This window comes from Lethenteron reissneri, chromosome 53, assembly GCF_015708825.2.
Source record: "Lethenteron reissneri isolate LAM-NWPU_2019-01 chromosome 53, ASM1570882v1, whole genome shotgun sequence".
Lineage (NCBI taxonomy): Eukaryota > Metazoa > Chordata > Hyperoartia > Petromyzontiformes > Petromyzontidae > Lethenteron > Lethenteron reissneri.
The window spans coordinates 2,237,056-2,252,866 of record NC_083831.1 but is presented as its reverse complement, the minus strand read 5'-3'; the positions used below and the strand labels follow the sequence as shown (position 1 = coordinate 2,252,866).

The window sequence follows — 15,811 nt, the reverse complement described above, 5'->3', positions numbered from 1 at the left end:
TCATGATTATTAATGAGGGGGGTGCTCCATGTGGAGTGACGTCACCCGCTCATTATTAATGAGGTGGGTGCTTCATGTGGAGTGACGTCACCCGCTCATGATTATTAATGAGGTGGGTGCTCCATGTGGAGTGACGTCACCCGCTCATTATTAATGAGGTGGGTGCTCCATGTGGAGTGACGTCACCCGCTCATGATTATTAATGAGGTGGGTGCTCCATGTGGAGTGACGTCACCCGCTCATTATTATTGAGGGGGGTGCTCCATGTGGAGTGACGTCACCCGCTCATTATTAATGAGGGGGGGGTGCTCCATGTGGAGTGACGTCACCCTCTCATTATTAATGAGGGGGGGTGCTCCATGTGGAGTGACGTCACCCGCTCATTATTAATGAGGGGGGGTGCTCCATGTGGAGTGACGTCACCTTCTCATTATTAATGAGGGGGGGTGCTCCATGTGGAGTGACGTCACCCGCTCATTATTATTGAGAGGTGGTGCTACATGTGGAGTGACGTCACTCTCTCATTATTATTGAGAGGGGGTGCTCCATGTGGAGTGACGTCACCCGCTCATTATTATTGAGAGGGGGTGCTACATGTGGAGTGACGTCACCCGCTCGTGATTATTAATGATAGCGTTACGGAGTTAGCGTGACATCAGGGTTCTCGCTTTTTATATGTTAAAATATATTCTTACTAAGTTGTTGGGGGGCGCCTATGGCCTATGGCGCCCCCCAACAACAGCCTACAGCATCCTCGAACAACCACAGCCTGCGGCACCCCCCAACAGACTGTTCAAGCAAATCCTTACGATCCACTCACACAGCGTGCGGTGGGCCTTCATCCAGCAGTGGATTTAAGCACCAAACTAGAGTACTAATGTAATGGACGGAGCACGGCTCTCCAGCCAGCAGTGGAGAGCACGGGGGTCCCTCAGGGCAGCAGTGGACAGAGCACGGCTCTGCCTCACTCTCACTCACCCGTCTGCTCTGAGCTGCATGCGATTGTGTGAGTGAGCCGTGTGTGAGTGAGCTGTGTGTGAGTGGATCGACCGTCAGCTTCCTCACTCTCACTCACCCGTCTGCTCTGAGCTGCATGCGATTGTGTGTGAGTGAGTGTGAGTGAGTTGGTACAGTAGGGGGCACAGGTGGTGCATCAGCCAGTCATCTCAGTCGACCCGTGGCACCTGGGTCTGCCCCGTGACCTCCCAGCGGGCGTTCGACACTTCACGTGGCCTCAAGGTGCACATGGCCTGGCACAAGCGTTGTGGTGACGTCACCGCCACTTAGTGGCGAATGGCGGTTGTTGTTGTTGTGAGCTGTGTGTATGAGTGAGCCGTGTGTGAGTGGCTCGACCGTCAGCTTTCCGTGGCTGCGTCCCCGGCGCTGTGGCCGTGATGTTGCTGCTTCTCGGGCCTCCAAGGTACGGGGCGCACCACAACAACACGAAGTGGGCAGCTCGCGGTCACGTGACGCACTTCAACCAATCCGGGGTCGTACATGTTTTGGAGGGGTGCACCTCTGGTTGGCTGCTTGCTCGCGGTCACGTGACGCACTTCAACCAATCCGGGGGCGTTAATCACAGTCACAGAATGACAGCATGACAGATCTGGACTATTATATATGTGTATTCTGATTCGCGCGTGACCATGGGCGTCTTGGGGGTGCCCGTGGGTCATCGAGGCGGTGCGCTGAGCAGGACCAGCATGGCAACCTGCCTTGTTGTATTGCACTCCTATGCTCAGATGTGTTTTATGCCGCCCATCTTCGAGAAAAAAAACGCACTGACCGGCGTGGTGAAGTATGGTCAAATGTTCCCCCCCCCCCAAATGACAAGGCGTGCATTGTGGGGAGGCCTTCATCCAGCAGTGGATTACAAAGGAGCCGTACATGGCTTGGTCTCTCACGCCATATGTTTCGGAACGTTGCTGCTAGGTTAGCTTGGGAGGAGGGATTATTGGGCGTAAGCGGCCAGTCCATAAATGACGTCACTGCGATTTTGGACGATTTTTGACCCCCTCCCCCTAGTCACACAGGCGTCACAAAAAGTCAGACCCCCCCCCTCAAATATGACGTCACAAAGTTCTGTCCACCACCCCCCAAAAATAAAACATGCTTCAAATCGCTTTAAACTATTGCCATTCTAGTGTGTATTTAATGTGGCGCTGCACTCTGATGTTGTAGGAGAAAACATTAAAAAGTCTATTTAATTAAGTAGAACGTGTTGTCTATATGTATTTAAAGTTGCATTTTCACGTGACGTCACATTTCCCAAACCCCCCTTCCCCCCGTCGTCACACATCGTCACAAATGTCTGACCCCCCCCCCCTCCCAGGTGCGTGACGCCATTCATGAACGGCCCCTAAGTTACTAACACTAAGACTTAAAGGTACTGCCTGTCCATAATAATGCATTCATTATTGTACACTACATTGCATCAATCCTATTCTGTTTTTGTGTATGATGGCAGAAGCGGTCAGGAGCTCGAAGCCAATGTCGAGGTCCTGCTGGTGCTGGCCATGACGAGAGGGCTTCAGCAGAGAGAGAGTTCGTGTCACTTTGCTGTTCCTCCTCCTCCTGCATTGAAGGAGCACAGACTACGGTGGTTTACCGTGTAGTCCACATTGTGAGTTGCATGACCACAACCACAGTGGTTTGTCTTCAATGTATCTCTCTGTGTCTCTCCGTGTATATCTGTGTTATTCTCGATGGGTCTACATGTATCTACGAGTCGATGGGTCGCTATGTATCTCTATTGGCTCTCTGTCTCTTGTGTATCTCTATGAGTCTCTATGGGTTTACTCTGCGGTCCATAGTTTCGGTTGCATGGCCACAATCGTACGAGCGGGGCGCATAAAACAAACGAAATGCGTGGACTCATGAGGACAGAAAAAGGCGAGCGAATGGATGTGTCGGCGTGGCCCGAATAATTCCTGACACAGTGCCGTTCCGGCTGAGCCGGAAACGACGAGTAAACAGGGTACCACACGCACACACACACGGCATCACGGGGGCATGGATCCCGCATCCTAAATGGCCTGACGTGGTCTCACGTCGGCAGGCATCGCATGCAGGCTGCAGCAATCTTAGCAGTGCGGGTTCCCCCAAAGCCTCGTCCTGTTGGGAATCTGAAGCCTAATTGGCAGGCCACTCGTGGAGGGGAGGGGGAGTGAAACGGGTTTGGGGTTTAACCCTTCAAATATATAGTGAGCAAAACAAGATAGGAGTTATAAAATACAAAGGTTACGGTGTTTTGGCAACGATGGCGACGCGAGCCGGCTTTTATCGCCGCATCTCGGGCCTCGTGGTTAGAAGCTGCCAGAGAGGGTACCACTTGGTGGGGAGGGAAACGCTACCAATTGGCAGTGTCCACCATGGGCAGTGTCCACCATGGGCGGCGCCCGCCCATCATGGACAGTGCCCACCATGGGCAGTATCGAGCCCCGGTGGACACGCCGTCTAAGTTCGAGACGTGCACCGCGTTGATTTTCCGCGGATAATCCACGTTAGATTCCGATTCCATTTTTGTTTTCTTTCAATATCACCACCGCCGCATATCCAGTCTCTAACGGCACGTCTCGGGCGAAGCTGCCACGGCAATTTCGCTATCGTGAATGTGTTCCGATCTGGAGGTGAAATGCTATTCCGTAAAATCATCGGTATCATTTGCCACCCCAAGTGGTACGGACGAGCCATCGTTGGGCCAAGGGACCACAGTTCTAGAATTCCAACTGCCGAGTCAAAAACGTGGCGGTTACAACATTTACACATGTGGCATGGGAGAAGGCACGAGAGACAACAAGCAGATCGCGTCGGTACTCCTTGTGTTTAGCATTCAACGTGTAAAGTTTGCTTAGCATTGGCTGCATCATGCACCCGCCCCAGCCTAATGTTTATGCACCCCACTCTCTAAGCAAGGTCATACCGCAGGGCCCGAGTGCGAGGTGAGTCACGCATCCCACGCTCAGCTTGGAAGACGCGTGCGCGCGCGTGTGTGTGTCCGTGTTTACGGCCTTCGTAAGTGCTAGCCAACAGCACTTTCCCCAAAAGTCTGTTCAAGGCTACACGGGGGATCCTTTTCTTTGCATCACCGAGCCGAGCTCCGTCCAGGAATCTCAGTAGCCACTCAGCTGTGGATACACGCGAGCACACGCACACACACACACATGAATGCACACAGGGCACACATGTTACATGTGTCTGGGTAGCTGCAGGTGTCCGTCATCCACTCTGGTCCTCACGAACCCCCCGCCCCATGCTGCACCTCTCTGTTCATACTCGTCGCATTCATCGATTAAAATCAATCGGCGCGGGTGAAGTACGGTCGTGCAGCAGATTCTCAGAAAGGCCGGCAAGCATCACATGGTCGTGACGCGTGTTTTGGATTCCCCCCGAGAAAAATGCGAATTGGAGAGAACTTGAAAATTTCAGAAAGTGAGACGGGGTGCAGTGCAACGGCATGCCTCACACTGAGCTGCGTCTCCATACCACGCAGTATGTTTGTATGCTGAACTTCTTTCGAACGGTACGTAGACAACCATGCTATCGGAGGTCACGACCCATGCCATGCCAGTCTAGTTTTGTCCTCCTGCTGTCGCTACTCCTGTAGAGTGCAGTACAGAGCTAGAGCGGACTAGCCCGTTCTAGCTTTGTACTCCACTCATTTTCCAAAACAATCACCGTACCAAAACCATAGCCACAAGCGGTAGGGGGACATACGCCAGAGAGAAACTCACCGGCGCTCCTTCTCTCTCTCGGTCCCTCCCCGTGCTGCCCGTTCACCTGTGCTCCACCACGAAGCTCATCATCGTGCCGTCGAATAGGGGCGGCGCCACAACGCGCGGGCCCTGCGTCGTCGGCGGCGACTCGGAGGCGACGCCGCTGCCCTTGGGCAGGTTGGCGTCTACGCTCGCGCCTGGCTGACCTGCCGGCCGAGGTCGCTGGGAGCGTGTACACGGCCTGGGGCTGGGCCAGCACCATGCCCGACGGGAGGAAGTACGGCCGGTCGTTGGCAGCACTGACTTCGTCTGGAGCGGCCTTGAAGAGCGGTTTGTCCAAAGGGCTCTGCGGTTCTGAAGAGATGCCGTGCACACTCTGGTTGAGATAGTGCTGCTGCTGCTGGCTTTTGTGCATCATATGCAGGTGCATCATCTGCATCTGCTGCTGGGAATACTCACAGCCGGGCGACGCCGCTGCCGCCATCTGCGTGGGCATGACGCCCTGGTACATTACAAACGCCGACCCGTACGGCACGTGTGGCGATGCCGCCAGCATGAGCTGTGGTGGCGCAGGGTACATCGCACCCCCACCCGCGCTGGGGGGCATCGCCAGGCCGTGCGGGGGGATCGCCACCTCCACGTACTGATGCGTATCGGGGTCGTAAAGCCTCTTGCGCTGAGGCTGCGGCGGCGTCTCCACCCAGTAGCACTGCCCCGTCTCTGGGTCGATCAGCATCTTGTGTTGCGCCTGCACGGCGGGCAGCTGCACGTAGGATATTTGCGCCGGCATCTCTGAGCCCTCGCACGATGACACACCGTGGTTTTGCACCAGCATTGGCGCCGGCACGGCACCAGAGAAACCAGGGCACTGCACGGGCTGCAGGATCATTGGCGATGGAGGGCACATCAGCGGTTGCATGACCGCCGGCTTCTGAGTTTTTCCTAAATCGAAGACGGGGCTCGTGCTTGGGGTACTTTTGCCGCTCCCGCTGGCCCCGCTGCTATCAATCGAGCCACGCTTCACTCTCTCGTCGCTCGAGGAGGATCTCGGTGGCTGGCGCCGGTGTTGGAGGTGATGGTGGGGTGGGTGCGGCCTGGCGCCGCTGCCGGCCAAGGCACCTGCCTGACTGAAATCCTTGTACGTCTTTGGCGGTACTTTGGGCGGCGTGGTCACCAGCGGCGCTTCCTTGTCCAGGCACGTCTGGGAGTTGGCTGCTCCGCCGTTCTCCAACGCAGTTGGCAGTGTCAGGTAGTATTCGCTATCTGCCACCACTTGGCCTGGTGTCTCTGGCTGCTGCTGCTGCTGCTTCTGCTGTTGGAGAGAATTTTCCTGCGCCAGGTTCCCCATTTTGGCTTCGTCCATGCGTACGGCGCACGGCGGTCTCACCGATCGGATCACCATCTTTTGGCCCTGGTCTCCCGCATGCGTGCCTAGGCCCGAGAGCACCGCGGAGGCCGACGTCGTACGCATGGTGGAGAACGGCTGCGGGACCTTGTTGGTGATCTTCTGGCTCTGCCAGGAGGACCGGACCCTGCACGCAGGTGAGGGAGAGCTCGCAAATAGGGCCCTCGTCTGGGTCACTACCGGCCTCGGCAGCAAACTGCGCCTTGAGATTCTCCACCGCTTTCTCTCCGTTGGCATGCGGGAGCTCTGCTCTGCCGTCGTTCGGTGGAAACACGTCGGGCGGTTTTTCGTCTTGCTTATTCCCGTCTTTACGAGAATCTGCCTCCTCTGGCGCATCTCGGCTTGTGGCGTCGAACATTTCACTTGGCTGCTGTGGTTTTGGCAGCTCTTGTGCCGGTTGCGGCCGTGCCTGCAGCTGCTCCCGTTGCTCAGGCCGCTGCTGGCGACTCGACCGTTCCAGTGCAGAACTCGGTCTCCCGTCGCACTCCGCCGCGCTGTCTTCCACCGCTGGAGCAGATCTGAGTTTCCCCTTGGCGTCCTCCTCGAGGGAGGCGATGAGCGATTGAACGTGGCTGCCCTGCGTGGGGCCCTGGGCACCCTGCTGCCATCTCTTCCCCTCATTCTGCTCATGCGCCAAGCACGTGTTGCTTGTGGACCACGCCGCTGCCGATGGCATCTCCACTGCCTGCCGGCTTTTGGGAGCGTGCCGCGCACCTTCTGGCGAGCGGCTCCCTTGGGGCCCGTCACCGTCGGCGAGCACGTCGGTCTTGGCGACCGTTGCCAGCTTCTTGACCTCTTCTGGCTTCGGTGTCCATGACAGGGAGCACGGCGGCCACGCCGGGTGGTCAAGCTGAACAGACGGTGATGTGTCTGAGGACTTGGCTACGAGACGGTAGGGTGGCGGCTCGCTCTCCCGTTTACACTCCTTCTCCACCTCCCTCACCGCCGCCACCACCGCCGCCGCCGGTATCACCACCGCCCTGACGCTGCCACTGCTGCTGCTGCAATTGCTCCCTCCATCATTACCGTTAGCGTCTTGGCCCTCACCACCTTCCTTCCTCGTGATCGACTTGCAGTTGATGATGAGCGGCGGTATGGCCCCGATTCCGCGGCCCGCGTTGGGCCACAAGTTCACGGGCTGTAGCTGGCTCGTCCGCTCTCGTTCTGCCAGTCCCGAGACCGCCACCGCGGCCGCCCCTCCCATGTGCATCACCGTCTGCGTCGCCGGCCCACGGTGGGAGCCCGCAACTTCGCTCGGCTCGACGCGGGCGGTTGGGTACGTGCTCTTGACGAGCTTGCGGACGTCACGCACCTGGTGGAGCGGCGCTTGGAACTTTGGTTTCTCTTCCACTCTCACCGGCACTGCCATCTCCACCGGCTCGATTTTGAAAATGGCCGGGAGCGTGTAGCTCGCCGCGGGCCTTGTCTCGCCCGCCCGAGCCCCCTCCGCTCCGGGGCCATTTTGGGCGACTGGCTCCGCGGCGATGTTGGGCGTCAGGAGCTTGGCAATGCTGAACGGGCTTGTCTTGGCGTCGCTGCCCGTCTTCCGCAGGCTGATCTTGATCTCGGGGGAGCAGGACATCACCACAGCCTTGGTCGTGTCGCCGATGTAAAGCGTGTTGTTGCTCTTGTAGGTGGCGTATGCAGGAGGAGGTCGGCGGTCGCCGGAGTCTCGATTGTCATCCTGAGATGCGCTGCTCGGCCGCTTGGCGCAATCGCCGTCGGCGCGGTCGACGCGCACCTCGGCCCGCAGCGTGGTGTGTGCGCCCCCGCCGTCCGCGAGTTTCCCGCCGTCCGCGAGTTTCCCGCCGTTGTCGCCACCGCCCGTGCCAACGTCGTGCTCGGGCGATGCGGCGGAGCAAGAGCCGCCGCCGCCGTGCCGAACGCGTGGAGCCGCAGGCGCTGCCTCCTCCTCTTCGGGGCCGGCGAAGGAGCAGTATTCATTCCTTCCGGGCAGATCTTCCGGCGGGAGGGCGATTTCATTCCTTCTCCCGGTGCCGTGGTGCGGAATGTCGATTTGGATCGTTTGCTGCCGCGCATCTTGCACCACAACTTGCGCTAGCGATACGGTCTGCTCCCTGCCGTGCCGCTGCTCCCCGCGTCGTTGTCTCCACGAGCGAAATGCGCTGTGCTCGCTGTGCAGGAAGATGTTTCTCGACACCGTCGCTTTTCCAGAGGCGCCTCTCTTAGATTTCCCCGTGCTGCGCGTCTGTCCTTCTGAAGCTTTAGTTTTACCCCGAACATTTGTATCCATGGTCAATTCGCCTCCCAGCATCCTCTTATTTCCCTGCCCATTCCGCTGCCCATTCCCCTGTTCATTTCCCTGTCCATTTCCCTGTCCATTCCCCTGTTTATTTTCCTGTCCATTTCCCTGTCCATTTCCCTGTTCATTACCCTCTTCATTGCCCTGTCCATTCCCCTTTTTCTCAACCCTGTCCATCTTAGCACTGTCGTCTTTTCCATCCTCGACCTCCGCTGTGTGACGATGATGACGATGACGATGATGAGGATGGCGACGGCTCGCCGGCTTCACTTGCATCTCATCAGGCGGCACAGGACCGGAACAAACATCCGCTCCTGCGGAGTTGGCAAACCCACCGCAATCTCGTCCCTCGCCTGGGTCGCCTCCATCACCATTTGCAGCCGTGGCGTCGATTCCCGCAACTCTGCCGGTGAATCGCAACTCCGCGCATTCCACCATCATGCTCGTGTCCCTCAACTCCCCCCTCTCCATCCTCAGCTCCTGCTCCAGCTGCATCTTCTTTGAGATGACGTTCTTCAGGATGCTGGATGCCTGCTTGGCGTGACCGGCTGGCTTGCCGTTGGTCACGCGTGCCGCCGCGTCCGCGTCGCTGTCGTCCGGGGCGTGCGCGGCGATGACTTCGCTCGCATCATTGCTGCTCCACGTTTGTCGGCTCTGTGAGAAATGCTGATGGTGCACTTGCAGCTGCACCTGCTCCTGCTGCTGCCTGCTATAGCAGGCACTTCTCTTCTCCTGCGTGTGCGAGTGCATGCTGCACGAGAACGTCACGTTGTCCTCGATGTGCATCTTCACCGTGTCCTCCTGTGAATTCTCAAACTCCCTTTCCAACGTCACCACAGCCGCCTGCTGTTGCTGATGCCGCTGATGCAACTCCTGTTTCTGTCTCAACACCACGGAGCGTTTCATCACGGTGCCCGTCACCTGCGTCTGCTCCGAACCACCACCGCCGCCCCTGACGTTCTCTCTCCCGCTCGACGCGGACCTGCCGCTGCACCGCGCAAACGTCCCATCAGCCCGCGTCACCGTCGTGATGATTCTCCCATTAGCCACGTGAGCACCGGCGTCCGATGCGACGTTGACCGTTACCTCGTCGCGCAGCCCCAAGTCGACGTATGTCGGCCAGCGGTTGAGCGAAATGTCGTCATCGGGAAACCAGATGGCGCCCGGATTGGCATCGATGGGAGAGCTGGGTGCCGGCACGGCCTTCTCCGGGTATGGCTCATAGGGGCACGACAGGCTCCGGAAGGCCTTCGCGGTTAGGCTGCGCACCTCGTTGTCCACGTCATCCACCCCGCCGCTGGAGGCGTCGCTTGCGTAGCCGTTCGCGCCACTGTGCGTTACGTCTCCAACACGTGGGGGATTCGGCCCCCGACCCTCGTCATCGTCGCGGCCCCCGCGAGCATTTTCCCTTCGATCATCAGCGGCGGTGGCGAACATCTCTCCGCTGCCACGAGGGGGGTCACAGCAGATGACGTCAGTGGGAATTTTGCCGAAACCTCCTAACTCGTCGGCACCATCGTCGTCATCGTCAAGTTCTTCGATGGTGATGCCTGGCGGTGTGATCGACGCAAACTCTGACACCAACAGCTTCCCGCAACCGGCGTCGCCAACCATCCATGTGTCTTCATCTAGGCCGCCCACAGTTGCTGAGCTGGCGGCGGTGCTGGCCTCGCTGGATGAATCGGCGCTCACGCTCAGCTTCTGTTCCTCTGCCCTCCACTCAAATCCGTCCATCGTCAAAAGCGCCGAGCGACATCCCTTCTCGGCCCCGTCGCCGCCGTAGCTGGGGCTGACCACCTGTATGGGGCCGCCTGCCGCCTCCTCAAGTTCCCCCGCGCTGCCTCTCCCGCCCCCTACACAATTCTCAATCTTCTCTGCCCCTCCGCTGCGCGTCTCCTCCTTCGCCAGGCCACGGCATTCCACGGTGATGTAATAATCCCGTGGCTCTTCGGCCGACAGCGGTGAGGTGGGCACCCACGTTACCGAGCTCTCGTGCACGGACTCGCCCGCCGCTGACCCGGCCACCGAGTCCCGTGCCGGCACCGGCGACGCACCAATGCCGGCGCTGCCCACCGTCGTCTCTGTGGTTCGGCTTGCGTCGTGGCTCATCATGCAGCGCTCGCCGCTCGCGAAGCTCCACATGTCCTGGCTTCCGAGGCGCCGCTCTGGGTCGCCGATGTTGATCTCGTGCGTGGTGATGAAGTTCACCTCGCTCGCATTGCCTGCCTCTCCCCGTGCGTGATTCAGCTCGTGGTCCGCCGAGCTGGTGGGCGAGGGTGAGTCGAGCGAGGGCGGGTCGAGTGAGGGTGAGTCGGGCGAGTCAGGCGAGACATCCTGCACTGCCGCTGCCACTGCTTCCCCGCTTGAGTTTCTGTCACTGACTCCATCTTCTGCTGGAGCGTCGCCGTCACTCACACGGGCAGCACCACTGCTCCGGCGCTCATTTAAGGCATCTGCCGCTTCACTCTGTTCCAGTTCCTCACCGCCGTCCCACCGATCCGCCATCCCATCTGGAGTGTGCTCACTGCCATCCCGCTGATCTGCCGTTTCGTCTGGCGTGCACTCACCACCGTCCCATCGATCCGCTGTCCCATCCGGCACTCGCTCGCCGTTGTCCCACCGATTGGTCGACTCATCCGGCAAGCACTCGCCGTTGTCCCACCGATCGGCCGACTCATCCGGCAAGCGCTCGCTGCCATCCCACCGCTTCGCTGTCCCATCCGGCACTCGCTCGCTGTTGTCCCGCCGATTGGCCGACTCATCCGGCAAGCGCTCGCCGTTGACCCGCCGATCCACCGTCTCATCCGTCACTCGCTCGCCGTTGTCCCGCCGATTGGCCGACTCATCCGGCAAGCGCTCGCTGCCATCCCACCGATTCGCCGTCTCATCCGTCACTTGCTCGCCGTTGTCCCGCCGATTGGCCGACTCATCCGGCAAGCGCTCGCCGTTGTCCCGCCGATCTACTATCTCATCCGGCACGTGGTCTCATCCGTCACTTGCTCGCCGTTGTCCCGCCGATTGGCCGACTCATCCGGCAAGCGCTCGCCGTTGTCCCGCCGATCTACTATCTCATCCGGCACGTGCTCGCCACCATCCCGTTGATCTGTCGTCTCATCCGGCACGTGCTCGCCACCATCCCGTTGATCTGTCGTCTCATCCGGCACGCGCTCGCCGCCATCCCGCCAATCCGCCGTCCCGTCTGGCGCATCTTCTTCACTGTAGCGACCGGCAGCTAGCTGCGCCTCCTCGGGCGTGAGCGTGTCGTGATAGACGATAGACTCGTCGTCCGTGGAGCTCGCCACGATGCCCATGTCCCCGCCGCGGCTCGTTGCCACTTCTGCCGCGGGCTTGACCTCGCCGCCTTCACTCGTGAGCGCCGCCCCCCGTCCTACATCGCCGCCGCTTCCCGAGCCGCGCGCCGCATCGCCGCCCCGCGCGCCTGCCCACTCCGAGCGGTCGGGGGACGCCTCTCTGATCTCCACGTAGGCCCACTCGGTTGGCGTGGCCCTGGAGCCGTCGGATGGGCCGTGAATTTCGGAGACGCTGGGTTCCTTGCTCGTTCCCACCGAGTGCTCGGCGGAGTCTCCGACCGCCACTGAGGACATGTCACCCACAGTGTTGGCCTTTAGTCGGAGCGACAGACAAGGCGGCTGGTGAGGGGTGACAATAACGGGGGGGGGGGAGGGATTGAGAAGCCTTACCCGAAGCTCCGTAGCGAATCCTAGGCAGCAATGCGCTGCAGCCACCACCACCGCCGTCGCTGCAGCAGCGTGGCACCAAGTCACAACTCTCAATCCGCACGTACGTTCGCTGCAGCTCGCCGGATATCTCGTGCACAGATTCGCATGCAGTCGTGCAAAGGTTTCCCTGAAAAATGAATAAACATGCAGAGGCCAAAATATCCAGCGGCCACTCCGATCCCCCCCCACCCCCATCGCGAAAGCTTTGCGCCCGCCTGCAACTCAATATCGTCGCTCGTACAGTGCCCGAGAGTTTTGGTAACGGCGACGCGGGTATGCGCTCGGCTCACTCGGAGTATTTATAGAAATCGCCATGAGCCGCCAAGCGCGCGGAGGCACCACGATGGCGAGCCCGAGCGGGTTGAGTCATTCATCGTCGGGCTCACGTTTTATTCGGACGGTCGGTTATCTTGTCATTGTTGTTATCGTCGACGAAATTAGAGTCACGCTTGGTCAACGCCACGGCTGCGAGTTTAACCAAATCCTGACGGCATATTAAATATAAAATAACAACGCGGGTAACAACACTTGTGTATTTTGCAGCCGATGTCACGATTCATCGGCCAACCTCGGGTGGAGCAGCACAATGACAGTCTCGTCAAGTTGGTGTCGTAAAACCCTCCACCGCTACCCCCCGACACAGCCAAGCGATTTTAATTGCCACACGACGACGCGCCGGTGAGCTGCAAGAGAGTTCCCAGATTCCTCGCGATTACAATCCGGCGATGTAAGTTCGATGCCCGGCCACAGCGAGTGATGTCTGAGCCCCATTCATCAACCCCACACTGACCAGCGCGGTGAAGCATGGCCAAACAACTCCAGTGACCAACACGGCAGTGGATTGACAATGAAGCTGTAAAATAATAACAACAATATATTTATTCACATTACACCGCAGGGCTTAATTTTCGGCTGAATATTTCCCAGGTCACTTTGTCGACTGGAGCATGTGGCACGTGACTCGTGGCAGGCTAGAGCCACGGTAAAGGGTATACTGGATGTAGTGTGCCTGGTGCCTAAAGATGTCATGGGACTCCGACCGAGAGAGACCCCGGCTGAGATTAATCCGCAGGTGCCGTGGCTCACGATGAGATGAGCGGGCGCGAGCAGGCCGCAGAGGCACGGTCGCAGCCCTGAGCGTGACCTTGCTTAAAGAAAGGGGGGGGGGGAGGGGGCACACGAATTCGGGGGTGGAGGGTGGGGGAAGGCCGGGCAGGGAGGACACTAACAGCGTTGATGCGGTCGGATTTGGTCGAGCGCTCACCCCTTGCTGTGGGACGGCCAAATAATAACGGCAACCGGTTTTAAATATTGAGGGAATATAGAAGGGGAGCTGATTCTTCAGCAAGTTGGCGGGGGGGGGGGCTTGGCCCCCCTTCAGCCCCCCACGACGGTACAGGACCGGATTGTCACGATGTCCCCACATCACTCACACATCATTGTCTACCAGACACTGTTTCATCTCATCAAACTCACCCCACTGCATGTCACCACAGCACACTCACCCACACACTCACCCACACACTTACCATAATACAGGTCACAACAAAGACAAAGATCCCCCGTATAGCCTTTAACATACTTTTGGGGCAAGTGCTGTTAGCGAGCACCTATGAAGACCGAAACGGCACAGGAGGGGGTGGGTGGCCAACACCACGCCCGACCGCCTTTGTCTCCCCAGTGGCGATGTTTACATAGCACACCAGGTACTCATTTGAGGCTGGGTCGACCGAGGGGAGGCCATTGACCGGTTCAGATAAACGTCACTGGTGTTGGCCGTGAGACGGAAGCGAACACGGTTTTCCTGGTTTGTAGCGCAGCGCGCTAACAACTACACTACCACTCCCCCATACAGTGAGGGAAAAAGTATTTGATCCCCTGCTGATTTTGTACGTTTGCCCACTGACAAAGAAATGATCAGTCTATAATTTTAATGGTAGGTTTATTTGAACAGTGAGAGACAGAATAACAACAACAAAATCCAGAAAAACGCATGTCAAAAATGTTATAAATTGATTTGCGAAACCTTAATGACTTGGAGAAGATCTGCAAAGAGGAGTGGGACAAAATCCCTCCTGAGATGTGTGCAAACCTGTTGGCCAACTACAAGAAAGAAACGTCTGACCTCTGTGATTGCAAACAAGGGTTTTCTCACCAAGTACTAAGTCATGTTTTGCAGAGGGGTCAAATACTTATTTCCCTCATTAAAATGCAAATCAATTTATAACATTTTTGACATGCGATTTTCTGGATTTTGTTGTTATTTTGTCTCTCGCTGTTCAAATAAACCTACCATTAAAATTATAGACTGATCATTTCTTTGTCTGTGGGCAAACGTACAAAATCAGCAGGGGATAAAATACTTTTTTCCCTCACTGTAGGTCACAACAACACACTCACCCACACACTCGCTCACTCACCACACTGCAGGTCACAACACACCCACACACTCACTCACCCGCATACTCACCTCATTGCAGGTCACAACACACTCACTCAACAACACACTCACTCAACCACACACTCGCTCAACCACCCACACGCTCACCCACACACTCACCACACTGCAGGTCACAACAACACACTCACCCACCCACTCGTTCACTCATACTCACCACTACAGGTCACAACAACATACTCACTCACCCACACACTCGCTCAACCACCCACACGCTCACCCACACACTCACCACACTGCATGTCACAACAACACCCTCACCCACCCACTCGCTCACTCACACACCACACTACGGGTCACAACAACACACTCACTCACCCACACACTCGCTCACCCACCCACTCGTTCACTCATACTCACCACTACAGGTCACAACAACACACTCACTCACCCACACACTCGCTCACCCACTCACTCGCTCACTCACACACCAAACTACGGGTCACAACAACACACTCACTCAACCACACACTCGTTCACTCATACTCACCACTACAGGTCACAACAACACACTCACCCACACACTCGCTCACCTACCCACCCACTCGTTCACTCATACTCACCACTACAGGTCACAACAGCACACTTACTCAACCACACACTCGTTCACCCAGACACCATACTGCAGGTCACAACAACACAATCACTCACTGACTCACTCACCCATTCACCCACTCAATCACCACACTGCAGGTCACAACAAAAAAAAGACAAAGATCCGCCGTATAGCCTTAACAGATTGTAGGGGCAAGTTCTGTTAGCGAACAATTATGAAGACCGGAACGGTATACGAGGGGGTGGGTGGCCAGCACCACGCCCGACCGCCTTTGTCTCTCCAGTGGCGATGTTTACACACCGCACCAGGTACTCATTTGAGGCTGAGTCGACTTAGGGGAGGCCCAGGACCGGTTCAGATAATCGTCACTGGTGTTGGCCTGTGAGCGCGAATCGAACCCGGATTGTCGGGTTCATAGCGCAGCGCGCTAACTGCTACACTACTGCTCCCCACAACAACACACTCAACCACACATTCACTCACCACACTACAGGTCACAACAACACACTCATCCACACACTCACTCACCACACTGCAGGTCACAACAACACACTCACCCACTCACCACACTGCAGGTCACAACAACACACTCACCCACACACTCACTCACCACACTGCAGGTCACAACAACACACTCACCCACTCACCACACTGCAGGTCACAACAACACACTC

At 57.7% G+C, this 15,811-nt stretch overlaps 2 protein-coding genes across 2 annotated transcripts; both read right to left on the bottom strand.

Annotated features, from left to right (window-relative positions):
* Window positions 1-4,775: 4,775 nt before the first annotated feature.
* Window positions 4,776-11,371, bottom strand: LOC133356373 (uncharacterized). Its single transcript, XM_061573855.1, is given in 3 exon segments — window positions 4,776-4,961; window positions 4,963-6,681; window positions 6,683-11,371. Coding segments are annotated over 3 exon segments (6,111 nt in total). The 5' UTR covers window positions 10,889-11,371.
* Window positions 11,347-14,598, bottom strand: LOC133356195 (uncharacterized protein DDB_G0290685-like). Its single transcript, XM_061573573.1, has 4 exons — window positions 14,594-14,598; window positions 13,210-13,267; window positions 12,085-12,250; window positions 11,347-11,978 (listed from the first exon to the last, which is right to left on the bottom strand). The coding sequence occupies exons 1-4, from the start codon at window positions 14,596-14,598 to the stop codon at window positions 11,347-11,349; spliced, it is 861 nt and encodes a 286-aa protein (XP_061429557.1).
* Between the last annotated feature and the right edge of the window lie 1,213 nt (window positions 14,599-15,811).